We start from the raw sequence: 26,217 nt of genomic DNA, 5'->3' as shown, positions 1-26,217 counted from the left end.
GTCTAAGGCACTGCATCGCAGTGCTAGCTGTGCCACTAGAGATCCTGGTTCGAATCCAGGCTCTGTCGTAGCCGGCCGCAACCGGGAGACCAATGGGGCGGCGCACAATTGGCCCAGCGTCGTCTAGGGTAGGGGAGGGAATGGCCGGCAGGGAGGTAGCTCAGTTGTTAGAGCATGGCGTTTGCAACGCCAGGGTTGTGGGTTCGATTCCCACGGGGGGCCAGTATAAAAAATAAATAAAAAATGTATGCACTAAACTGTAAGTCGCTCTGGATAAGACCGTCTGCTAAATGACGTAAATGTAAATGTAAATGTGTTTGGTGCATAACAAGTTCTCCTTCTATTCCATGCCCACCTCTCAAATCAGTTGAATACTCTGAGGAGACTACTTGTTGAGAACTATAATTTATTTGTTAAGTTTATATAGACCAGACAGACAGTGAGGCAGGACGTTAGTAATAGCTCTTTATTTAGACTAATACAATAAATACAACTAGAGGAACACACCGTCAATTTCCTCCTCCTTTTTACTGCAGCCAATCACAGTGTTCAAATTAGTCACCTGACACTTCATAGACCTGATTAGAAGTCTCAGAAGTCAGGTCAGTCTGTTGCATTCTGGGATTGGACCCCAGATCTTAGAGGACCTTCAGGGGTCAGCAAAGGTCATGGGAGTCAAAAACAGCTGGAGGTATAAAGTTGCCTCGTAACCACAGATCTAGGATCAGATTACCCTACCCACAGTCCTAACAGGAGGACAGTAAAGTATCTGTTCCTGGACTAGTGGTTAGGGGTAAATTCTACCTACTCCTCAACAAGGCCCGTTCTTCAGATCAATGATTCCACATCACAAACAAAATGGAAGCATGGACAAACTACTACTCTTTCAGTGAGACAGTAAAATCAGGTCATGTTCAGTGGGCACAAAAAATGAATGCTCGTTTTCAGTTGCAAAGCATTTTGCTACATTGTGCCCTAGTGAACACGACAATAGGTTTAGCAGGACATCACTTGTATGGCACTACCCAAATACTGGACCATTGCTCCATTTCCTTTCAAACAAGTGCCAATGCGTTTTGAAGCATTGCATGTTGCCAGCAGTAGTACTTTTTTGTTTTGTTTTTTACATTAGTCTTGTGTAACAATATTTCAGGAATGTTGGAAAATGTCTTCCCATTTAAGGAAAAGAAAACAATGTTAATTTAGTAATATTAGTAATCCATTGTAGCTAGTTACATTGAACATTCTTAAACAGCAGCAATTTAAATTACTTTTTTTCCTGTCAAAGAAGCCGACGTCATAGAAATGTGAACTGTAGATATCCAATCAGTCCTCTTAAAGGTGTACTCACACAGGAATGACAACACACCCAGATCTCAACCCAGAAGAATACTGTTGTTTTCAAAAGGTTCTTAACTGGAAAGACAGAGTCTTATTTCCAGTAAACAGCTGAATAGGTAATAAAGTTATTAACTTGATCAAATATGGTATCAGTCAAACACTTTATCAATTTCCTTGTAGCGACAGTAAGACCTTTAGTTGTCAAGTTGGGGAGTCTTCTGCATTTCACTGTGTGAACCTACCTTAAGTGGATCAGTGTAACAACACTACATCAGCCACTGTATCTCTACAAGGAAACAAAACAAACATCAAAATCTACTAAAATAGGGATCTTAACTCAACTTCTGACCAAAGCTGGTAAACAAACACTGATGCAATACAAACAGAAAATAAAACTTCCCCAGACACAGACAACCATGTAACAATGTCAACTTCCTGGTAACAGGTACAGAGCTTGAACAGATGAAAGACATGTGAGAGACAGGAGGCTATGTCCTGGAGGAACAGACCCATGTCTGCATCATTTGGGCACTGTTAGGGTTTGGCATACAATAAAACATGCACATACACGCACAAACACACAATGAGTAGGTAAAGGGTCCATCCACACAGCTTTATCACCAAGGTAACGACACACCCTTTAGCAGGATCATAACACAGCAGCTAGGTAGGTTATCTAGTCACTAGTCAGTTGGCAACACAGCAAGGCTCACATGCTAGGCTAGCTATAGGGTTGAGCCAGCGGGTTTCCAGTTGTAGCAGGATTATCAGTATGGAGACTTATTCTACCATTCAAAACATGATGAAGAGACAAGATTTTAAAAAATAAAAAGAGAAGACCTTATTGGTAGCATTACATACAGCACGTTTTGTTCCCATGGGAACATACCCTGTGGCAGTGAGCCAAGAGCTTTAATAGGTTGAGGGTTGCGTCCATTATATATATTGACCAATGGGGTTAAGATTTCATGATGGGAGAGGGCTGTGAATGGGCGGGACTGGTCTAACCCTCTCGGGCACTGATGTGTGGCTCGGCCAATGTGCTGTGGATGATGTTGCTGATAGACTCCACCCCTTCTCCTTCAAGGAAGCTGCGGTGGTCTCCCTCAATGACGTGGACCAACACCTTACCATCACACACCTGGGGAGAAACAAAGCCTGTTATTATAGAAGATGTTTGTGTGTAAGTGTGTGTGTGTGTGTGTGTTGTGTGTGCGCACGTGCAATCACCTCGCTCAGTTTGTAGTCAGCCCCCAGGTTGTCTCCGTAGTCACTGCTGGCCTTGGCGCGGAGCAGGGTGACGTTGCCATGGTATTTGGTTGCTGGAATGTAACTGTCGGCAGCCTTGAGTTTGTAGTAGAATGTGGCGGCGGCGAATCGCAGGGAGTCTTTACTGACGTTCTTATGGCTGGAGGTGATGAGGTCCACCGCCATGTTGACACGGGCCTTCAGATCAGACAGAGGGAGGAGGGTCTCCAACAACTAGAAAGAGGTGGGGGGAGGGGTTATAATAGGTCAATTAGGGTTATAATTAACAGCAGACTCGTACATTTCCTCAGTGAAAACAATATACTGAGCAAATATCAAAATTGCCTTTTTACCAAATTACTGTACGACAGACAACGTATTCACCCTGCACACCCTAATTGACAAAGAAACAAACCAAAACAAAGGCAAAGTCTCCTCATGCTTTGTTGATTTCAAAAAAGCTTTTGACTCAATTTGGCATGAGGGTCTGCTATACAAATTGATGGAAAGTGGTGTTGGGGGAAAAACATACAACATTATAAAATCCATGTACACAAACAACAAGTGTGAAGTTAAAATTGGCAAAAAACACACATTCCTTTCCACAGGGCCGTGGTGTGAGACAGGGATGCAGCTTGAGCTCCACCCTCTTCAACATACATATATCATCCAATTGGCGAGGGCACTAGAACAGTCTGCAGCACCCGGCCTCACCCTACTAGAATCTGAAGTCAAATGTCTACTGTTTGCTGATGATCTGGTGCTTCTGTCACCAACCAAGGAAGGCCTACAGCAGCACCTAGATCTTCTGCACAGATTCTGTCAGACCTAGGCCCTGACAGTAATCCTCAGTAAGACAAAAATAATGGTGTTCCAAAAAGGGTCCAGTTGTCAGGACCACAAATACAAATTCCATCTAGACACCATTGCCCTAGAGCACATAAAAACGATGTATACACACACCTCGGCCTAAACATCAACACCATAGGCAACTTCCACAAAGCTGTGAACGATCTGAGAGACAAGGCAAGAAGGGCCTTCTACGCCATCAAAAGGAACATAACATTCGACATCCCAATTAGGATCTGGCTAAAAAATACTTGAATCAGTTATAGAACCCATTGTCCTTTATGGTTGTGAGGTCTGGGGTCCACTCACCAACCATGAATTCACAAAATGGGACAAACACCAAATTGAGACTGCATGCAGAATTCTGCAAAAATATCCTTTGTGTACAACATAAAACACCAAATAATGCATGCAGAGCAGAATTCGGCCGATACCCGCTAATTATTAAATCCAGAAAAGAGCCGTTAAAAATCTACCACCACCTAAAAGGAAATGATTCCCAAACCTTCCATAACAAAGCCATCACCTACAGAGAGATTAACCTGGAGAAGAGTCCCCTAAGCAAGCTGGTCTTGGGGCTCTGTTCAGAAACACAAACAGACCCCACAGAGCCCCAAGACAGCAAAACAATTAGACCCAACCAAATCATGAGAAAACCAAAAAGATAATTACTTAACACAGTGGAAAGAATTTACCAAAAACACTGAGCAAACTGGAATGCTATTTGGCCCTAAACAGAGAGCACACAGTGGCAGAATACCTGACCACTGTAACTGACCCCAAATTAAGGAAAGCTTTGACTATGTAAAGACTCAGTGAGCATAGCCTTGCTATTGAAAAAGGCCGCCGTAGGCCGACCTGGAGAAGACAGGATTCGTGCACACTGCCCACAAAATGAGGTGGAAACTGAGCTGCACTTCCTAACCTCCTGCCAAATGTATGACCATATTAGAGACACATATTTCCCTCAGATTACACAGACCCACAAATAATTCGAAAACAAACCCAATTTTGATAAACTCCCTTATCTACTGGGTGAAATACCACAGTGTGCCATCACAGCAGCAAGATGTGTGACCTGTTGCCACAAGAAAAGGGCAACCAGTGAAGAACAAACACCATTGTAAATACAACTCATTTATGTTTATATATTTTCCCATTTGTACTTTAACTATTTGCACATTGTAACAACACTGTATATATACACATAATGACATTTGAAATGTCTTTATTCTTTTAGAACTTCTGAGTGTAATGTTTACTGTTAATATTTATTGTTTATTTCACTTTTGTTTACTATCTACTTCACTTGCTTTGGCAATGTTAACATACGTTTCCCATGCCAATAAAGCCCTTAAATTGAACATTGAAATTGAGAGAGGGGGTAGAGAAAGAGGGAGAATGAGGGGGGGTACAGAGAGAGAGGGAGGTACAGAGAGAGAGGGAGGTACAGAGAGAGAGGGAGGTACACAGAGAGAGAGAGAGGTACACAGAGAGAGAGAGAGAGAGAGAGAGAGAGAGAGAGAGAGAGAGAGAGAGAGAGAGAGAGAGAGAGAGAGAGAGAGAGAGAGAGAGAGAGAGAGAGAGAGAGAGAGAGAGAGAGAGAGAGAGCGAGAGAGAGAGAGCGAGAGAGAGAGAGAGAGAGAGAGAGAAACAGAGAGAGAAGGAGAAAAAGAGAGAGGGCCAAATGAAAATAAATGAAAGTATACATATATAGTGTATATACAGTTGAAGTCGGAAGTTTACATACACCTTAGCCAAATACATTTAAACTCAGTTTTTCACAATTCCTGACATTTAATCCTAGTAAAAATTCCTCCTGACAGAGCTGGTGTAACTGAGTCAGGTTTGTAGGCCTCCTTGCTCGCACACGCTTTTTCAGTTCTACCACACATTTTCTATAGGATTGAGGTCAGGGCTTTGTGATGGCCACTCCAATACCTTGACTTTGTTGTCCTTAAGCCATTTTGCCACAACTTTGGAAGTATGCTTGGGGTCATTGTCCATTTGTTTAGACCCATTTGCAACCAAGCTTTAACTTCCTGACTGATGTCTTGAGATGTTGCTTCAATATATCCACATCATTTTCCTTCCTCATGTTGCCATCTATTTTGTGAAGTGCACCAGTCCCTCCTGCAGCAAAGCATCCCCACAGCATGATGCTGCCACCCCCGTTCTTCACGGTTGGGATGGTGTTCTTCGGCTTGCAAGCCGCCCCCTTTTTCCTCCAAACATACCGATGGTCATTATGGCCAAACAGTTCTATTTTTGTTTCATCAGACCAGAGGACATTTCTCCAAAAGGTACGATCTTTGTCCCCATGTGCAGTTGCAAACTGTAGTCTGGCTTTTTATGGCGGTTTTGGAGCAGTGGCTTCGTCCTTGCTGAGCAGCCTTTCAGGTTATGTCGATATAGGACTCGTTTTACTGTGGATATAGATACTTTTGTACCTGTTTTCTCCAGCATCTTCACAAGGTCCTTTGCTGTTGTTCTGGGATTGATTTGCACTTTTCGCACCAAAGTACGTTCATCTCTAGGAGCTCCTTCCTGAGCGGTATGACGGCTGCGTGGTCCCATGGTGTTTATACTTGCGTACTATTGTTTCTACAGATGGACGTGGTACCTTCAGGTGCTTGGAAATTGCTCCCAAGGATGAACCAGACTTGTGGAGGTCTACAAAAAAAATTCTGAGGTCTTAGCTGATTTCTTTTGATTTTCCCATGATGTCAAGCAAAGAGGCACTGGGTTTGAAGGTAGGCCTTGAAATACATCCACAGGTACACCTCCAATTGACTCAAATGATGTTAATTAGCATATCAGAAGCTTCTAAAGCCATGACATAATTTTCTGGAATTTTTTAAGCTGTTTAAAGGCACAGTCAACTTAGTGTATGTAAACTTCTGAACCACTGGAATTGTGATACAATGAATTATAAGTGAAATAATCTGTCTGTAAACAATTGTTGGAAAAATTACTTGTGTCACGCACAAAGTAAATGTCCTAACCGACTTGCCAAAACTATAGTTTGTTAACAGGAAATTTGTGGAGTGGTTGAAAAACGAGTTTATGACTCCAACCTAAGTGTATGTAAACTTCCGACTTCAACTGTAATTAAAGTGTTGCAAAGTGTTGTACCTTGTTGTACTCGATGCCAGTAAACTGCTGGATGAAGGCACACATGGCTTCAGTCTCTGCCTCCGACTCTTTACCAGGGGTCAGCTTGGATTTGTAGCTCTGAAAGGAAAATGACTTAATGTTGGTATTCTATCTCTACACTATGGTTAATGTTGGTATTCTAACACTACACTATGGTTAATGTTGGTATTCTAACACTACACTATGGTTAATGTTGGTATTCTAACACTACACTATGGTTAATGTTGGTATTCTATCTCTACACTATGGTTAATGTTGGTATTCTAACACTACACTATGGTTAATGTTGGTATTCTAACACTACACTATGGTTAATGTTGGTATTCTAACACTACACTATGGTTAATGTTGGTATTCTAACACTACACTATGGTTAATGTTGGTATTCTAACACTACACTATGGTTAATGTTGGTATTCTATCTCTACACTATGGTTAATGTTGGTATTCTAACACTACACTATGGTTAATGTTGGTATTCTAACACTACGGTTAATGTTGGTATTCTAACACTACACTATGGTTAATGTTGGTATTCTAACACTACACTATGGATAATGTTGGTATTCTAACACTACACTATGGTTAATGTTGGTATTCTAACACTACGGTTAATGTTGGTATTTTAACACTACACTATGGATAATGTTGGTATTCTAACACTACACTATGGTTAATGTTGGTATTCTAACACTACACTATGGTTAATGCTGGTATTCTAACACTACACTATGGTTAATGTTGGTATTCTAACACTACGGTTAATGTTGGTATTTTAACACTACACTATGGTTAATGTTGGTATTCTAACACTACACTATGGTTAATGTTGGTATTCTAACACTACACTATGGTTAATGTTGGTATTCTAACACTACGGTTAATGTTGGTATTTTAACACTACACTATGGTTAATGTTGGTATTCTAACACTACACTATGGTTAATGTTGGTATTCTAACACTACACTATGGTTAATGTTGGTATTCTAACACTACACTATGGTTAATGTTGGTATTCTAACACTACACTATGGTTAATGTTGGTATTCTAACACTACACTATGGTTAATGTTGGTATTCTAACACTACACTATGGTTAATGTTGGTATTCTAACACTACACTATGGTTAATGTTGGTATTCTAACACTACACTATGGTTAATGTTGGTATTCTAACACTACACTATGGGTAATGTTGGTATTCTATCTCTACACTATGGTTAATGTTGGTATTCTATCTCTACACTATGGTTAATGTTGGTATTCTAACACTACACTATGGTTAATGTTGGTATTCTAACACTACGGTTAATGTTGGTATTTTAACACTACACTATGGTTAATGTTGGTATTCTAACACTACACTATGGTTAATGTTGGTATTCTAACACTACACTATGGTTAATGTTGGTATTCTAACACTACGGTTAATGTTGGTATTTTAACACTACACTATGGTTAATGTTGGTATTCTAACACTACACTATGGTTAATGTTGGTATTCTAACACTACACTATGGTTAATGTTGGTATTCTAACACTACACTATGGTTAATGTTGGTATTCTAACACTACACTATGGTTAATGTTGGTATTCTAACACTACACTATGGTTAATGTTGGTATTCTAACACTACACTATGGTTAATGTTGGTATTCTAACACTACACTATGGTTAATGTTGGTATTCTAACACTACACTATGGTTAATGTTGGTATTCTAACACTACACTATGGTTAATGTTGGTATTCTATCTCTACACTATGGTTAATGTTGGTATTCTAACACTACACTATGGTTAATGTTGGTATTCTAACACTACACTATGGTTAATGTTGGTATTCTAACACTACACTATGGTTAATGTTGGTATTCTAACACTACACTATGGTTAATGTTGGTATTCTATCTCTACACTATGGTTAATGTTGGTATTCTAACACTACACTATGGTTAATGTTGGTATTCTAACACTACACTATGGTTAATGTTGGTATTCTAACACTACACTATGGTTAATGTTGGTATTTTAACACTACACTATGGTTAATGTTGGTATTCTATCTCTACACTATGGTTAATGTTGGTATTCTATCTCTACACTATGGTTAATGTTGGTATTCTATCTCTACACTATGGTTAATGTTGGTATTCTAACACTACACTATGGTTAATGTTGGTATTCTAACACTACACTATGGTTAATGTTGGTATTCTAACACTACACTATGGTTAATGTTGGTATTCTAACACTACACTATGGTTAATGTTGGTATTCTAACACTACACTATGGTTAATGTTGGTATTCTAACACTACACTATGGTTAATGTTGGTATTCTAACACTACACTATGGTTAATGTTGGTATTCTAACACTACACTATGGTTAATGTTGGTATTCTAACACTACACTATGGTTAATGTTGGTATTCTAACACTACACTATGGTTAATGTTGGTATTCTATCTCTACACTATGGTTAATGTTGGTATTCTAACACTACACTATGGTTAATGTTGGTATTCTAACACTACACTATGGTTAATGTTGGTATTCTAACACTACGGTTAATGTTGGTATTTTAACACTACACTATGGGTAATGTTGGTATTCTATCTCTACACTATGGTTAATGTTGGTATTCTATCTCTACACTATGGTTAATGTTGGTATTCTAACACTACACTATGGTTAATGTTGGTATTCTAACACTACACTATGGTTAATGTTGGTATTCTAACACTACGGTTAATGTTGGTATTTTAACACTACACTATGGTTAATGTTGGTATTCTAACACTACACTATGGATAATGTTGGTATTCTAACACTACACTATGGTTAATGTTGGTATTCTAACACTACACTATGGTTAATGTTGGTATTCTAACACTACACTATGGTTAATGTTGGTATTCTAACACTACGGTTAATGTTGGTATTTTAACACTACACTATGGATAATGTTGGTATTCTAACACTACACTATGGTTAATGTTGGTATTCTAACACTACACTATGGTTAATGTTGGTATTCTAACACTACACTATGGTTAATGTTGGTATTCTAACACTACACTATGGTTAATGTTGGTATTCTAACACTACGGTTAATGTTGGTATTTTAACACTACACTATGGTTAATGTTGGTATTCTAACACTACACTATGGTTAATGTTGGTATTCTAATACTACACTATGGTTAATGTTGGTATTCTAACACTACACTATGGTTAATGTTGGTATTCTAACACTACACTATGGTTAATGTTGGTATTCTAACACTACAATATGGTTAATGTTGGTATTTTAACACTACACTATGGTTAATGTTGGTATTCTAACACTACACTATGGTTAATGTTGGTATTCTAACACTACACTATGGTTAATGTTGGTATTCTAACACTACAATATGGTTAATGTTGGTATTCTAACACTACACTATGGTTAATGTTGGTATTCTAACACTACACTATGGTTAATGTTGGTATTCTAACACTACACTATGGTTAATGTTGGTATTCTAACACTACGGTTAATGTTGGTATTTTAACACTACACTATGGTTAATGTTGGTATTCTAACACTACACTATGGTTAATGTTGGTATTCTAACACTACACTATGGTTAATGTTGGTATTCTAACACTACACTATGGTTAATGTTGGTATTCTAACACTACACTATGGTTAATGTTGGTATTCTAACACTACACTATGGTTAATCATGAGGTTTGGAGTGTTGAAGTAGAGTTCACTGTGAGGGAACTGAGTTTGAACGTTTCAGAGAGCCTCTGTGTACATGTACATCCTGTTAACCTGTCATCTGTGTGTGTCAGTATGTACACACATACGTATCACCGATGTGTCTGTATCCGTGTGTGTCTGTATCCGTATGTGTGTCTGTATCCGTATGTGTCTGTATCCGTGTGTGTGTCTGTATCCGTGTGTGTGTCTGTATCCGTGTGTGTGTCTGTATCCGTGTGTGTGTCTGTATCCGTGTGTGTGTCTGTATCCGTGTGTGTGTGTAAGCGCTCACCTGCGTGTAAGCAGCGACATAGGAGTGTGATCCGTCGAAGAGGAAGAGGTACTCTACGGTTCTACCCTGGGCCTGCAGCTGAGAACACATCTCAAACGCCACGCAAGCCCCAAAGGAGTATCCCGCGATCCGGTACGGACCCTCTGATTGCACCTATACACAAACAGACAGTTATTTATAAATCACTAATGAATCTATCATGTATGTAAATGTAGCATTACAAATAAAGTTGTTGTTAGTATATTACGTACCTGACGTATACAATCCACATAGTATGTAGCCAGAGACTGGATACTGTCCAAAGGAGCAGCTAGAGAGATGGGGGGGAGATGGATGGTTTCAGTCGTTTACATCAAGTTTACAACTTTAGAATGAGACTGTGTGTGACTATCAGTGTGACTGTCAGTATGACTGTATCAGTGTGACTGTATCAGTATTACTGTGTGTGAAAGAGGAGGGAGTTTGTGTATGTATATTTGTGTGTGTGCGCGCGCATGTATGTATGTGTATTTCTTAGTGTGTGTATTTCTTAGTGTGTGTATTTCTTAGTGTGTACCTTTAGTGCACTCCAGGCCATAGCAGGGAACACTGAGCTTGGCGGTGAGCGTGCGGAAGGCAGCGATGGAGCCCTCTATAGGGTGGACCAGGAACAGCGGGCGCTCAGCACTCTGCACCTCGTTGAGACGCGAGACCGTGGGGCCGTCTGGGTTGACCAGCATCAAACTGAGGTCTGACTCCAACAGAGAACGAACTCCTCCCTTCTTCACTGGAGACTGATGGGACTCTGGAGAGAGAGAGAGGGAGACATTAGCCCATGAAACACACACACATACAAACACACACACAACACACACCTGTTGTTCCTGCCGGTTGGCTGGACAGCTCTCGGAGCTTGTTGATGGTGAGTTGTCGGATCTCCCTCATCGCCATGACGATGTCGTAGTCGCGCTCCAGTGTCTGACGCACTTCCACGCCCATCAGAGAGTCTAGTCCCAGATCAGCCAATGAGGCGTCAGCGTTCAGGCTGCTGACATCACGTACACCTAAGAGAGGGAGGGTGAGAAGTTACATGAAACACACATGATGAATACATACCAAATTAGGGATGCACAATTCTGGTAACTTTCCCAAAATTCCCAGGTTTTCCAGAAATCCCAGTTGTAAGATTCCCGAAATCAGATGGCAGTAAGCACGACTTCTAGAAAACCAGAATGGAACCACTCTCTTACCCAGTATATGAGCAACAGCCTCCACCAGGTCTCTCTGTCCTGTTCCTTCACTCTTCACCACGCTCCTCTCTGCCAGCACGAAGCTCGACATCACCGGACGACGCTCGCACAGGAAGCGGTCCAGCACCTCCAGACAGGAAGTGATGCGCTGCGGGAGAGTCCCACCCACCACCACGTCGTTACCGCCCATGGTCTCCAGGACAACGCCCACATCGCCAATGGCGCCCCACTGGACAGCCAATCCGGGCAGGCCGTCGTGGCGCCGCTGCTCACACACGCGCTCCATGGCAGAGTTGGCGTAACCATAGTTACTTTGGCCGGCGTTGCCACGGCCGCAGCTCACAGAGGAGAAGGCTACGAAGTAGCTGAGGTCTGGACACATCTTTCTGGTCACCCTGAGGAGAAAAAAGAAACATAAATGAGACACTCCAAAATGTGATCATGTGGGTTTTTGGGTCTCAAATATTTGTTGCTCTAAAATATATATTATTCTTGTTTTTCAATCATTGTCTTGGATTTTAACTTAAATTCAAACCAAACTAATTTGACTCTCTTCCGAGGGAAGCGAGGCAGAGCCAAGGTTGAGGATAGCACTATATCAGGCTGGAGAATGTCCTCTCACTTGTTCAGGTGGAGGGTGCCGTTATATTTGGGTTTGTTGACATCCAGGAACAGCTGAGGAGTCAGATTCTCTAGCATCCCATCCTTCAACACCTGGTACACACACAGACAAGTTAGACAGATACAGGTTATAGAGAGACTGGTTAGAGAGAGAAACCGGTTAGAGAGAAAGAGAGAGAGGTTAGAGAGAGACAGGTTATAAAGAGAGACAGGTTAAGACTGGTGAAACAGGGACAGGTGAGAGAGACAGGTTATAAAGAGAGACAGGTTAAGACAGGTGAGAACAGTGTACAGGTAGGAGGGGGGCGTTACCATGGCGAGGTGAAAGACTCCTCCCACAGGCCCCAGCCTGCAGGCCTCGTTGATGAGTTGCTCCGCCCCCTCCTGGGTGCTGACATCACTGGTGGACACCAGCACCTGCACGCCCATCCCCTGCCACTCACGCACGCGCTTCGCCTGGTAACCTAGCAACATGAACCGACAATAGCAAAGGTGACTGGACTGTCACAAACAAATCAACAGTGTGTAGCTAATGTAACAACATAATGGCTTTACAACACAGCACACGTCAAAATGGGAGAGTACTAACCTAGTTAGCCATGCAAGTAAAAGTTCTGAGTTCTTGTCTCTCTCTTACCGTTGCGGATGCCCGATCTGGAGGTGAGCACCAGTTTGCGGGCGCCTCTCTCCGTCAGCCAATGGGCGAGCTCCAGCCCGAAGCCACCCAGTCCCCCAGTGATGATGTAAGAGTGGGAGGTGGGGCAGAAGGTACGGCAGATGGCGGGGAGGGAGAGGGGTGAGCCCATCGCCTGGGTACCATTACCCATCTCCTCAGAACGCACCTAGAGAGAAAGAGAGCAACGTAAGATACAACACAGAAATCTGACTAGAATTAAAAACAGTGATAAGTCTGATTAGTAGCAATAACTGTGTTATAACAATGTGATAAAAGTGTAATATGTTTTAATAAGTAGAGTCGTGTAGAGAGGAAAAGGAAGGTGAAAAGTGAAGAGAACAAGTGAAGCAAAAGCAACATTTGAGGAAATGAAAAAAGCTTTTGTTTTTGTGAGGGAGAAAAAAAAGAAGCTAAGGAAAGAGTAGAAATGGTAGAGTGACTGACCTGCAGCTGGACTTTGCCGATGTGTTTTCCCTGGGCCATGTATCGGAAGGCCTCCTCCACCTGGTCTCTCTCAAACACTGTAGTCCTCAGGGGCTTGACTACACCTCCCACAATGCCCTCCTTCAGCAGCTGGGACACCTCCTCCCACTCCCTGTTTCCCTCCTCAAACAGGGCGTCCAATAGGATCCCGTGGAATGCCACGTTCTTCAGGAAGAGAGCCATTCCTGAGGGAAACAGGGACGCATGTCAGACATTACGGCTAAAGATCAGCTGCAGTGGCACAGTGAGTCGGGCACAAAATGGCTGCCATGGAGAGAGCAGTTGCAGTGCTGTGTACTGACCCAGCGGGGAGTTGTTGGACAGGTCGTATTTGCCGATCTCCAGGAAGCGTCCGTGTCGGGCCAGACAGCGAAGACTGGCCTGCAGCTTCTCCTCAGCCAGGGAGTTCAACACCATGTTTACTCCTAAACACAGAGACATCCAGGATACACAACACCATGTTTACTCCTAAACACAGAGACATCCAGGATACACAACACCATGTTTACTCCTAAACACAGAGACATCCAGGATACACAACACCATGTTTACTCCTAAACACAGAGACATCCAGGATACACAACACCATGTTTACTCCTAAACACAGAGACATCCAGGATACACAACACCATGTTTACTCCTAAACACAGAGACATCCAGGATACACAACACCATGTTTACTCCTAAACACAGAGACATCCAGGATACACAACACCATGTTTACTCCTAAACACAGAGACATCCAGGATACACAACACCATGTTTACTCCTAAACACAGAGACATCCAGGATACACAACACCATGTTTACTCCTAAACACAGAGACATCCAGGATACACAACACCATGTTTACTCCTAAACACAGAGACATCCAGGATACACAACACCATGTTCACTCCTAAACACAGAGACATCCAGGATACACAACACCATGTTCACTCCTAAACACAGAGACATCCAGGATACGCAACACCATTTAAGTGGTCCTTTTTTGGTTCCGTCAGTAGAGCATGGTGCGTGCAACGCCAAGGGTTGTGGGTTCAATTCCCGCTGGGGCCACCAATACGTAAAATGTGTGCACGCACGACTGTAAGTCACTTTAGATAAAAGCATCTGCTAAATGGCATATGAATGTGAGGGAGGCTGGATTTGATGGCTTAATATAGGGAACATGTGTGCAAGGTACAACTGCATATTTTGATAGTTCAGTGACATGTTGGGTGTGTATAGTTGAAGTGTTTTGTGTGAGCCAAGTTTGGATATTTAAAGTGTGTGTCTAACCTTTTCCCTGTGTGTGTAGCAGGACGTGCTGTTCGAAGGTGGCGTCTCTAGAGTTGCCGAAGGACTCAGCGGTGAGCTGGGGGAAACGCTCCTGTAGGTAGGCACGCTTCTCTGCTGATCCTGAGACAGAACACAAACACAGGTTACAGAGAGACATCTATAGCTAAATGCACTGACAATCCTGACATTAACAGGCTGAGTGTGTGTGGTCTCTGGTACTCACCAACAGTAGTGAAAACCGTACAGCGCTGACTGAGTGCGATGGCGATGGCAGCCTGGCCGACGCCCCCTGACCCTGAGTGGATGAGAACACTCTCGCCTGGGCGGAGCCTGCCTCGTACCACCAGCGAATAGTAGGCTGTAGCGTAGACCACCGGCACCGACGCCGCCTGCTCCAGGGTCCTAGAGAGAGAGAGGGAACACTTAAGTTACTAACCATAACTTAGTCAGAAGGCTAGACGTCACCAGTAAATAGGTCGTCCGTTCCCAGAACATCACGGATATTTTTTGATCCATTTACATTTTACATTTACATTTTCGTCATTTAGCAGACGCTCTTATCCAGAGCGACATACAAATTGGTGCATTCACCTTATGATAGCCAGTGGGAAAACCACTTTACAATATTTCTTATTTTTCTTTATTTTTTCTTTAGGGTGGGGTAAGGGGGGGTAGAAGGATTACTTTATCCTATCCCAGGTATTCCTTAAAGAGGTAGGGTTTCAAGTGTCTCCTGTTAGGTGGTGAGTGACTCCGCTGTCCTGGCGTCGTGAGGGAGCTTGTTCCACCATTGGGGTGCCAGAGCAGCGAACAGTTTTGACTGGGCTGAGTGGGAACTGTGCTTCCGCAGAGGTAGGGGGGCCAGCAGGCCAGAGGTGGATGAACGCAATGCCCTCGTTTGGGTGTAGGGACTGATCAGAGCCTGAAGGTACGAAGTCCTATGTGGCTCTGTATTCACAAATTATAGGAGTGCTGATCTAGGATCAGGGTTCCCCCCCCTCTTATTTATTATGATTTAAAATGCTCCTACTGATCCAAGATCAGCACTCCTACTCAAGTGCATAGGGAATAGGGTGCCATTTAGGATCGTCCGTAGTGCCTCACCAGCTGTCTGGGACGTCCCAGAGGAAGCGTGTGTCAGCGTCGACGCAGGTGGCCAGGCCTTTAGCAGGCAGCAGCCCCATCACACGCCTACCGCTGGGGTCTCGACCTGAGAACTCCATACCCAACATGCACTGCTGCAGGGCCAGGTCACCTACAGAGGGAGAGGAGGGGAGGGGAGTGAGGTTGTTGTGGGTGTGTGTGTGTAAACCTGGCTGTGTGGGCGAGTTTCCCTGTGCATTTGTCTCCAAAATGATGTGTGTACCTGGGATGGCGTCCGGTGGGAGTTTCCCGGTGGCCAGCATGATGTCTCTGAAGTTCAGGGAGCTGTAGTAGACGCGACACAGCTGCACGTTGGGGCTGCTCGCCACAAAATGACGGAGGGGCGAGGCGATCCAACGCAGGGAGGAGAGGTCACCGCGGGTCAACACGTTAACGTACGCCTGCTCTGTCAACTCCTCACTCAGATCTAAGGGGAGAGGAGAGATGTTAAGCTTTGTAGCATGATGAACAGAGGATTTGGAACTCATTGTCCAAGATGAACGTTTTATCAGCATATTCTTGAGCCTAGGGCTAGTCTGACATCAGCTGTTCTAGTGTTTATCATTAGGGAAGCACTTTCTTGCAATTATATCATCAAGCTCCTATGCAATGATGGAATGTGTGAATTTTGTCTCAAGATATCTCATTGGGTGCAACTTTTCAGATCTTGCTAGAGCAAGAACAAGAGAGAGAGGGGAGATGGTGGTGTGGTTGTCGTACCCTGAGAGATGAGCTGGTGTCTGAAGACTCCCCACTGTCCATCCCTGAACACGTTCATACACAGGTCTCCCTCCAGCACAGACCTCATGGAACTATGGGTAGGCTGCAGGGTGGGCACCGCAGAGGACTCACACAGGTTGGACACAAACGCACACCTGGAGAGAGAGAGAGAGAGTAGAGATGAGGACAGAGGTACAGCTTTAGTCTTCCATTCATTGTACTGTATGATTCACAGCCAAGCTATTACCTTTCTAATATATACACATCTTTTAAGACATACACAACTGTGCTTCTAATACCAATCCAAGTGTCTAGGGAAAGAGGTGAGGGGTTGTTTCAGACCAGGCTTTAGTCTCACCGTACGCGGTTGCCACCAGGCTCCTGGCGTAGACAGTTGACCATGCCCACCACCCCAGAGTGGGTCTGGGTAGCAGTCAGCCAGACCGGAGAGTCTGAGGGCTCAGCCAGCGTCGCCTGACGGGGGAGAGACACAGTTATAAAGGCGTATAAGCACTTAATAAGCAGTTAACACAGAGTCACACGTTTTCCTCACCTTGAGTGTGTCCACCCACTGGTAGTCCATGCTGTCCACAGGTAGGAAGATGGGCTGTTTGCTGGGTAACCGACGGCGACACAGGAATAGGGCGGAGCCATAGAAGGACTTCCTGACAGCCACCAAGTTGAGAGACGTATCAGAGAACGCCGTCTCCCACTCAGCCTAGAGAAGAGGAGGACAATAACAGCAGCATTAGATATCATAACAGGTCATCACTGAGAGAACGGTCACAGATTTATGGATCCTCACTAAAGACTGTCTGAAGCTGATAGAGCCCCGCTATAATACTTGAAGGGTAGCTAAGGGCTAAGAATAGGTATTGGCTTCTGTTTTCCACTGCAGTGTGACTGACCTGTGAGAACAGTCTCTGATGGTTGGCCTGGCTGTCCTTGGAGGTGAGGAAGGCCACCGTCTCTGCTAGCGTCTCTCCCTTCAGTAGGGTGTGGAGCATCACAAAGCCCCCCTCCTTGGCCCCCGAGGCCAGGTTCCCCACCACCACCTCTGCCCCGGCCCCCAGGGGCCCCCAGGCGTGGTTACACACCACCAGATCAGCCCCTCCGACTGCTCCCCCGGGCACGGGGCCCTGGTGGGGGTCCCACTGCGCCGCGGTGACCCCCAGGGCATCCAGGGTGGTCTGGTGGGGGGTCAGGAGGTCGAGGGTCGTTGCCGTGGCAACGTAGTCGAGGCGGAGCATGGGCTGGATGTTGAGGAGGGGCACGGCGCGGGAGAAGAGACGACCGTCGCTGGAGAGAGCCTGAGGGGGAAGAGACAGAGCCGGGTTAGAGAGGAGTGTCTGTTGGTCTAGGAGTTAGCCCTGTGTCAGTGACGTCCTAAAGAGCTAGCGTGTGTTCAGAATCATTCAAATACGTTTGGTTTGTCACTTTCTTTTAGTTAAATGTCTTTATCATGTCCCCAGACCAATGCTTTGGAAGCACGAGTCCAGCTCACCTCCAGGACTTTGATCTTCCCAGGGGTAGTGTTCTCCAGGGCTGTGTCCAGACAGTGTCTGAGGGCTGGGCCGTCCAGTAAGCCATGTATCAGGGGGTCCTGGAGGAGACAACTTCTCTCCTTCTCAACAGTCTTCTCCAGCTCTGACCGCAGGTTACCGTTCAGCTCCAGACCACACAGCAGGGACAGCAGCCGCAGCAAGCCAGGCTCAGAGGGCTCTGGGCTGGGTACAGTAGGGTCAGACACCCCATCTAGACCAGGGATGGAGAGCTTGACGCCCTGAGGAGCCAGCTTCTTCTGCAGCTTGTGGATCAGACCTGGAGAGATGCATGGGCAGAACATTTATTTAAAAAGGAATCAATTTAGACTTCTTTAACCCTTTGTGATTATTTTTAGTATTATATGCATGCTGTACAGGTAGGGGTTGTACAGGTAGGGGTTGTACAGGTAGGGGTTGTACAGGTAGGGGTGGCCATACCTTTTTTAAAATGTTAACTGTGATTTTAAATCCGTTCCACCTCATTTCTACCAGCATGTTAAATGTGCAACCACAGGAAAAAAAAAACTCTAGACCACCTTTACTCCACACACAGAGACGCATACGAAGCTCTCCCTCGCCCTCCATTTGGCAAATCTGACCATAACTCTATCCTCCAGATTCCTGCTTATAAGCAAAAACTAAAGCAGGAAGCACCAGTGACTCAGTTAATAAAAAAAGTGGTCAGATGATGCAGATGCTAAGCTACAGGACTGTTTTGCTAGTACAGACTGGAATATGTTCCGGGATTCTTCAGATAGCATTGAGGAATCCAACCAGAAGCCATGGATTACAGGCAACAGCCACACTGAGCTAAAGGGTAGAGCTGCCGCTTTCAAGGAGTGGGACTCTAACCCGGACGCTTATAAAGAAATCCCGCTATGCCCTCTGATGAACCATCAAACAGGCAAAGAGTCAATACCGGACTAAGATTGAATCGTACTACACCGGCTCTGACACTCGTCGGATGTGGCAGGGCTTGAAAACGATTACAGATTACAAAAGGAAGCACAGCCGCGAGCTGCCCAGTGACACAAGCCTACCAGACGAGCTAAATCACTTCTATGCTCGCTTCGAGGCAAGCAACACTGAAGCATGCATGAGAGCACCAGCTGTTCCGGATGACTATGTGATTACGCTCTCCGTAGCCGATGTGAGTAAGACTTTTAAGCAGGTCAACATTCACAAGGCCGCAGGGCCAGACGGATTACCAGGACGTGTACTCCGAGCATGTGCTGACCAACTGGCAAGTGTCTTCACTGACATTTTCCACATGTCCCTGACTGAGTCTGTAATACCAACATGTTTCAAGCAGACCACCATAGTCCCTGTGCCCAAGGACACTAAGATAACCTGCCTAAATGACTACCGACCCGTAGCACTCACGTCTGTAGCCATAAAGTGCTTTGAAAGGCTGGTCATGGCTCAAATCAACACCATTATCCCAGAAACCCTAAACCCACTCCAATTTGCATACCGCCCCAACAGATCCACATATGATGCAATCTCTATTGCACTCCACACTGCCCTTTCCCACCTGGACAAGAGGAACACCTACGTGAGAATGCTGTTCATTGACTACAGCTCAGCGTTCAACACCATAGTGCCCTCAAAGCGCATCACTAAGCTAAGGATCCTGGGACTAAACACCTCCCTCTGCAACTGGATCCTAGACTTCCTGACGGGCCGCCCCCAGGTGGTAAGTATAGGTAACAACACATCTGCCACGCTGATCCTCAACACGGGGGCCCCCTAAGGGGTGCGTGCTCAGTCCCCTCCTGTACTCCCTGTTCACCCATGACTGCATGGCCAGGCACGACACCAACACCATCATTAAGTTTGCTGACAACACAACAGTGGTAGGCCTGATCACCGACAACGATGAGACAGCCTATAGGGAGGAGGTCCGAGACCTGGCCGTGTGGTGCCAGGATAACAACCTCTCCCTCAACATGATCAAGACAAAGGAGATGATTGTGGACTACAGGAAAAAAAAGAGGACTGAGCACGCCCCCATTCTCATCGACGGGGCTGTAGTGGAACAGGTTGAGAGCTTCAAGTTCCTTGGTGTGCACATCACCAACGAACTATCATGGTCCAAACACACCAAGACAGTCGTGAAGAGGGCACAACAAAGCCTATTCCCCCTCAGGAGACTGAAAAGATTTGGCATGGGTCCTCAGATCCTCAAAAAGGTCTACAGCTGCACCATCGAGAGCATCCTGACTGGTTGCATCACCGCCTGGTATGGCAACTGCTCGGCCTCCGACCGCAAGGCACTACAGAGGGTAGTGCGTACGGCCCAGTACATCACTGGGGCCAAGCTGCCTGCCATCCAGGACCTCTATACCAGGCGGTGTCAGGTATAGGAAGGCCCTGAAAATTCAAAGACTCCAGCCACCCTAGTCATAGACTGTTCTCTCTGCTACCGCACGGCAAGCGGTACCGGTCTAGGTCCAAAAGGCTTCTTAACAGCTTCTACCCTCAAGCCATAAGACTCCTGAACAGCTAATCATTGCTACCCAGACTATTTGCACTGCCCCCCCACCCCCACCCCCACACCCCTCTTTTACGCTGCTGCTACTCTGTTTATTATTTATGCATAGTCACTTTAACTCTATGATAAAGTCAACAGGAAGTAGACATCTAACCTTTGCAGTTCTTAAGTTGGTCTCCCAGCTTGTCATTGGCTGACAAGCATTCTGTCTCCAGGTAGGGAACGAACACAAACTCCTCCAGGGTGGGCGGGCTCTGTTGCTGCTGACGACGCGGCGCCACAGTGGCGTGGAGGCCGCAGATCTGTACTCCGCCCGCCACAATGTTGTCAAGGCAACGGCTGACGTGGACATCCACAGCTGGATGATGGAGAGAGAGGGGGGGGACAGTCAGAAAAAAATAAACATACTTCATATTGAGTCGAGTGTGTGTGTGTTTTTCCACACCTTTCTTCCCCTCTGCGTAGTCAGAGACCATCTCCTGGTGGATGGTGGGGTCCACACACACAGAGCGGATCCGCGTGGGCAGGCGAAGGCTGCGTCCTGATAGGCCAACCACGATCATCTGCAGCATGGTGTCCAGGAAGGTCACCCAGTTATCGGTCCACTGCAGCTTCCCACTGTCACCTACAGCCAATCAGAGACAGGGATAGAGCAGAGTCAGAGGGAATCAACCAATGACTGAGAAAAACAACTTATAGTACTTACTACAACAAACTAGCCATCTTAGTAGCCACCAAGTAGTAAGTAGGCCTTCACAAAGCCTAAACTTTTTCTCTGACAGACACACACCTGCATTGTTGGACTCCAGGATGCCCTGGAAGGTCTTGCCGTAGTCGTAACCACGGAGACGGAGCTCCTTGTAGATGTCATGGGCCGTCAGGCGCAGTTTAGGGTCACCGTCGTCCCCAGTGACAGGCTTACCGATCTGAGAGCGAAATGAGTCCAGAGCAGAGTCCTCCAGAATGCTCACCTTGCCTGCACAGACAGAGAAGAGCATGGGATAGGCGAGAGACTGTGGAGGACCAAGGAGAAGGTGTGTATGTAGAGTTCATAGTGTGTATTATTATGTAACAGATTCAATGAGTCTATACACTAGTTATTATTATGTAACAGATTGAATGAGTCTATACACTAGTTATTATTATGTAACAGATTGAATGAGTCTATACACTAGTTATTATTATGTAACAGATTGAATGAGTCTATACACTAGTTATTATTATGTAACAGATTGAATGAGTCTATACACTAGTTATTATTATGTAACAGAGCATGTAGAAACCATCCTGATTTACGTATCAAACATTTGCCTTGGATGCTTATAGGAGAGTAGAGTATACGTACCACTGACAGCCAGGTTGCCGTTCTCAGAGACCTCAAACCGACTGGTGGCGGGCATGAGACGCACCTCCAACTGGACTGAACCTGAAAGAAAGAAAGAAAGAAAGAAAGAAAGAAAGAAAGAAAGAAAGAAAGAAAGAGAGAAAGAGAGAAAGAGAGAGAGAGAGAGAGAGAGAGAGAGAGAGAGAGAGAGGAGAGAGGAGAGAGAGAGAGAGAGAGAGAGAGAGAGGAGAGAGAGAGAGAGAGAGAGAGAGAGAGAGAGAGAGAGAGAGAGAGAGAGAGAGAGAGAGAGAGAGAGAGAGAGAGAGAGAGAGAGAGAGAGAGAGAGAGAGAGAGAGAGAGAGAGAGAGAGAGAGAGAGAGAGAGAGAGAGAGAGAGAGAGAGAGAGAGAGAGAGAGAGAGAAAGAAAGAAAGAAAGAAAGAAAGAAAGAAAGAAAGAAAGAAAGAAAGAAAGAAAGAAAGAAAGAAAGAGAGAGAGAGAGAGAGAGAGAGAGAGAGAGACATTGAAGGTCAGCAATGAACCACAGCAAAAGATTGACAACCCAAACAGACAACCCATGATCAAACTCTTCCCTCCCTTCTCAGTCCCTCTCTCACCAGTCTTGGGTAAGATGGTGGCCCTGTGGATGGTGACGTCCTCGAAGGTGACGGGGGTGGTTTCCATGACAACTCCCAGGCTCCTAATCAGGGTCCTCCAGGCCAGCACCAGGTAACCCGTGGCCGGGTACAAGACACGCCCATCAATGCAGTGGCCAATCATATAGTAGTCCGGAGACTCTGGGTTCATGTCTAGGGGGAGAGGAGATCAACTATGTTATTGTCTGATAGTGTGTGTATGTGGTTTGTATGTGGTTTGTGTGTCTGTGTGTGTGATTTGTGTGTGTGTATTCTGTATTGGTGTATGCATGTCTCTCACCAATGTTATAGATGGTAGCTGAGGTGGATCCTCCAGAACCAGCAGGGAAGTCCTCAGCCTTGGGTACGTCCCAGGTCTGGGCGTGGTCCCACTGCACCAGGGGGGAGATCAGAGGGGTGCCCGCGGGCACCGGGTACTCCACAGGCGGGTACAGCTGCTTACTGTCCACGTTGATCCTGGACACAAAGGAGAGACGCTTGGTATTGAGACATCTGACCCAAGTATAGCTTTTCTAGGACTCAAAACTAAATATTTGACCTGCATGTTTTGGCTTGTACTAGGGGCCATAAGAGTTTATAAGAGTAAACTGATGTCAAAGCAAGGTCAGAAGGCCATCTTGCAGTATTGCGACATAGCTGGTGTCTTCATTGAAAGAACACCAGATAAAGCTGTGTTTTAAAGCTGAATTAGGTTTGGAGAATAGAACAGCATCAGTTGCATAATGATGACATCATGAGAGGCGTGGTGTGTCAGTAGCAGGTCCTGACCCGTTCATGTAGACCTTGCCAATGTGAGAGAGGAAGAACTCCAGGTTGTTGGCATGGCCTCTCCTCATCAGGGGCAGGATGGAACATGTGGGCTTCAGGCTGCGCTTCAGGATCGCCTGCAGGGGGAGACAGAGCAAGGTTTCACACAGAGACTAATGACCACAACAGCTAAGTACGTGCATACATTTTTGTCAGGTGTGTGTGTGTGTTTCTGAGAGGAGAAAGCAGTCACGTTGAGACAGTGCGTTTGTGTTTTCACAGCAGTAGTGAATGAGTGGAGCCCTCCCCTCCTGTGTGTTTCTATATTCTGTGTATACTAACCTGTAGCAGTAGTGAATGAGTGGAGCCCTCCCCTCCTGTGTGTTTCTATATTCTGTGTATACTAACCTGCAGCAGTAGTGAATGAGTGGAGCCCTCCCCTCCTGTGTGTTTCTATATTCTGTGTATACTAACCTGTAGCAGAGCGTGTGGTGCTATCTCCACCACCACAGCGTTATCAGGCACCAGGCTCAGGCCCTCTTGGAAGAGGACAGGACTGACCAGGTTATTACAATGGTACTCTGCTGAGGAGTACAGAGCTAGCGGGCTGTCCCAGTCCTTCTGGGGGATAGATGTACTGATCCACCTGGCAGACCTCTGTTTAGGCTCCTTGATCACCTACAAATGGGGGAGGAGAGAGAGAGAAAGTAAGTCAATTCGGCAAATGATTTTCTAGTGTATGGGAATATTTCAATTCAAGAAGGTAGTTTAAAATTCTCCTCCTGAATTGACAGTTAAAACCCCTTGGTTCAAAACGTTTACAGTGTTTGACACGTTGTCTTACCCTCTTGAGAGCGGCCAGCAGGGCGGGAGCGATGGAGGCCATGTAGTAAGAATGGAAGGCTACACCAGCACTACGAACCTCCTTGGCAAACACACCACTGTCCTTCAGCTCTGCTACAAACTTACTCACTGCCTCCTGCATACAGAAAAGAAGTGCACAGTTTCAGGCGTATGGTTTTCACAGGCAGAAATGTAGGTTACAGACAGAATTGGTCTCAATAGTATGAAAGGATCTTTGACATAATGTATAACGCTAATGATAGATACAATTGCAGGGATTTGGACCAAAATGTGTTACCGCAGGGCCAGATATGGTGACAGTGTCTTCAGCATTGTGACAGGCTGGAACCACACCCTGAGGACATTGTGCCTTACACTCTTCCCAGGTCAGCCCTGAGAGAGAGAGAGAAAGAGAGAGAGAGAGACCCAACTCAATTCAAAACACCCACACAGTATCTCTCGCACGCACACACCTTCACTCTCTGGTCCTTACCGACTGCAGCCATGCCACCGGGGGGCAGGTTAGCCTCGTTAATGGACCTCCCTCTCCAGTAGGCTGCCAGGATAGCCTCACTGTGACTGAGGGATCCGTCTGCATAGCCACAGGCCAGCTCTCCAACACTGTGGCCCACAATGCCGTCCGGCTGCAGACCCAGCTTCTGGAGCAGGTCAATCTGGGCGATCTGAGAGGGGGACAGACAGGGTGTTGACTTTAGCAGCCTTGATATGTCAGAGACATTGTGTGGTCTTTGGAGGGCAATACAGTCCTATTGCCTTTTGGTTTCAGTGCCATTTCCCCCCTAAGCTTAGTTAAAATGGTGTCCCTCCCTCTGTAAAAATGGTGATCTGCCCTTAGTTAAGATGTCTGCTCCACTCTACCTGTATGGCAGCGAGGCCTACGAAGGCTTGGACGGTGTCCTCGAAGGTGCTCTCATCGGCCTCCATGAGCAGACTGGACACACACATCCCCGTGACCTTCAATGCTTTGTCCGAACGCAAGATGGACTCCCGGAACTCTGGCAGCTGCATCAGACTGCGGCCCATCCCACCCCACTGGGTGCCCATACCTGAGATATACACACACACACACACACACACACACACACAAACCTCTCTCTTAAACCCCTCTGCTTTCATCACTCGAGTTAGAAGTTGCCCATAACCACAGATCCAGGACCACATTACCCTGCCCCCAACCCTAACACTAACACTAACCATTAGGCTGGGGATTGAAGAAATGCTACATCTGACCCTGTAGCAGTGGTTAGAGGCAACTTCTAATTTCCTCTCCTATCCCGTCCTCTCGCTTACCTGAGCAGATGTACCACAGCGGTCTGGGCGTGGCCTCAGTCTTCTGCACCTCTGTGACATCATCCTTGGAGCCAATCAGAGCGTAGCCCCTGTAGGGCATCCCCGCTGTGGGCACCCCGGACACCTCGTTCAGCAGACACAGGAAATTGTTGTCGCCCGAGTGTTCCTTCCCCTTGCTGAGGAGGGCAGAGACAGCCTCCTCTGTGCGCCCGCAGGCCTGGAGGAGCCTGGGTACTGGGGAGGACTCAGAGGGGGTCTTGGGGGGCGCTTTGACGTTTTTTGGGATGTCAAAACAAGGGGGGCGGAGGATCACATGAACGTTGGAGCCTCCAAATCCGAAGGAGTTGATGCCAACGATGCCACCACGGACTGGTATGGGCTCGTTGACGACGCGGAGGCGGCCATCACTAAGGGCAGGGATGTCGGTGTTGGGGCTGTTGTAGTGGATGTTGGGAGCCCACACACCTCGCTCCAGAGACAACACGACCTGGAGGGAGAGAGAGAGGG

At 45.7% G+C, this 26,217-nt stretch overlaps 1 protein-coding gene across 2 annotated transcripts in view; it reads right to left on the bottom strand.

The window, feature by feature from the left end:
- Positions 1 to 451: 451 nt before the first annotated feature.
- Positions 452 to 26,217, bottom strand: part of LOC311134617 (fatty acid synthase-like) — a 41,593-nt gene continuing 15,827 nt past the window's right edge. The window contains exons 9-43 of one of the 2 annotated variants that reach the window (XM_084168352.1): positions 25,711 to 26,197; positions 25,279 to 25,466; positions 24,893 to 25,082; positions 24,698 to 24,792; positions 24,401 to 24,535; positions 24,031 to 24,234; positions 23,578 to 23,693; positions 23,090 to 23,265; positions 22,771 to 22,962; positions 22,177 to 22,257; positions 21,622 to 21,807; positions 21,277 to 21,456; positions 20,986 to 21,189; positions 18,298 to 18,614; positions 17,702 to 18,103; positions 17,347 to 17,511; positions 17,152 to 17,267; positions 16,794 to 16,948; positions 16,297 to 16,500; positions 16,035 to 16,185; positions 15,154 to 15,332; positions 14,931 to 15,050; positions 13,952 to 14,074; positions 13,611 to 13,834; positions 13,128 to 13,332; positions 12,803 to 12,954; positions 12,492 to 12,583; positions 11,870 to 12,264; positions 11,495 to 11,683; positions 11,197 to 11,424; positions 10,892 to 10,950; positions 10,641 to 10,793; positions 6,574 to 6,672; positions 2,572 to 2,823; positions 452 to 2,482 (exon numbers count right to left, since the gene is read on the bottom strand). In XM_084168352.1, coding sequence (XP_084024478.1) covers positions 2,345 to 2,482; positions 2,572 to 2,823; positions 6,574 to 6,672; positions 10,641 to 10,793; positions 10,892 to 10,950; positions 11,197 to 11,424; positions 11,495 to 11,683; positions 11,870 to 12,264; positions 12,492 to 12,583; positions 12,803 to 12,954; positions 13,128 to 13,332; positions 13,611 to 13,834; positions 13,952 to 14,074; positions 14,931 to 15,050; positions 15,154 to 15,332; positions 16,035 to 16,185; positions 16,297 to 16,500; positions 16,794 to 16,948; positions 17,152 to 17,267; positions 17,347 to 17,511; positions 17,702 to 18,103; positions 18,298 to 18,614; positions 20,986 to 21,189; positions 21,277 to 21,456; positions 21,622 to 21,807; positions 22,177 to 22,257; positions 22,771 to 22,962; positions 23,090 to 23,265; positions 23,578 to 23,693; positions 24,031 to 24,234; positions 24,401 to 24,535; positions 24,698 to 24,792; positions 24,893 to 25,082; positions 25,279 to 25,466; positions 25,711 to 26,197 — 6,552 coding nt within the window. In that variant the 3' untranslated portion in view covers positions 452 to 2,344. Of the gene's footprint in view, positions 2,483 to 2,571; positions 2,824 to 6,573; positions 6,673 to 10,640; positions 10,794 to 10,891; positions 10,951 to 11,196; positions 11,425 to 11,494; positions 11,684 to 11,869; positions 12,265 to 12,491; positions 12,584 to 12,802; positions 12,955 to 13,127; positions 13,333 to 13,610; positions 13,835 to 13,951; positions 14,075 to 14,930; positions 15,051 to 15,153; positions 15,333 to 16,034; positions 16,501 to 16,793; positions 16,949 to 17,151; positions 17,268 to 17,346; positions 17,512 to 17,701; positions 18,104 to 18,297; positions 18,615 to 20,985; positions 21,190 to 21,276; positions 21,457 to 21,621; positions 21,808 to 22,176; positions 22,258 to 22,770; positions 22,963 to 23,089; positions 23,266 to 23,577; positions 23,694 to 24,030; positions 24,235 to 24,400; positions 24,536 to 24,697; positions 24,793 to 24,892; positions 25,083 to 25,278; positions 25,467 to 25,710; positions 26,198 to 26,217 lie in introns of both variants that reach the window. The other variant, XM_084168351.1, reaches the window with a different exon arrangement.

Source organism: Coregonus lavaretus, assembly GCF_964263955.1.
Source record: "Coregonus lavaretus genome assembly, chromosome: 1".
NCBI lineage: Eukaryota > Metazoa > Chordata > Actinopteri > Salmoniformes > Salmonidae > Coregonus > Coregonus lavaretus.
The sequence above is the reverse complement of the archived record's forward strand: the minus strand, read 5'-3'. Positions and strand labels throughout refer to the sequence as shown.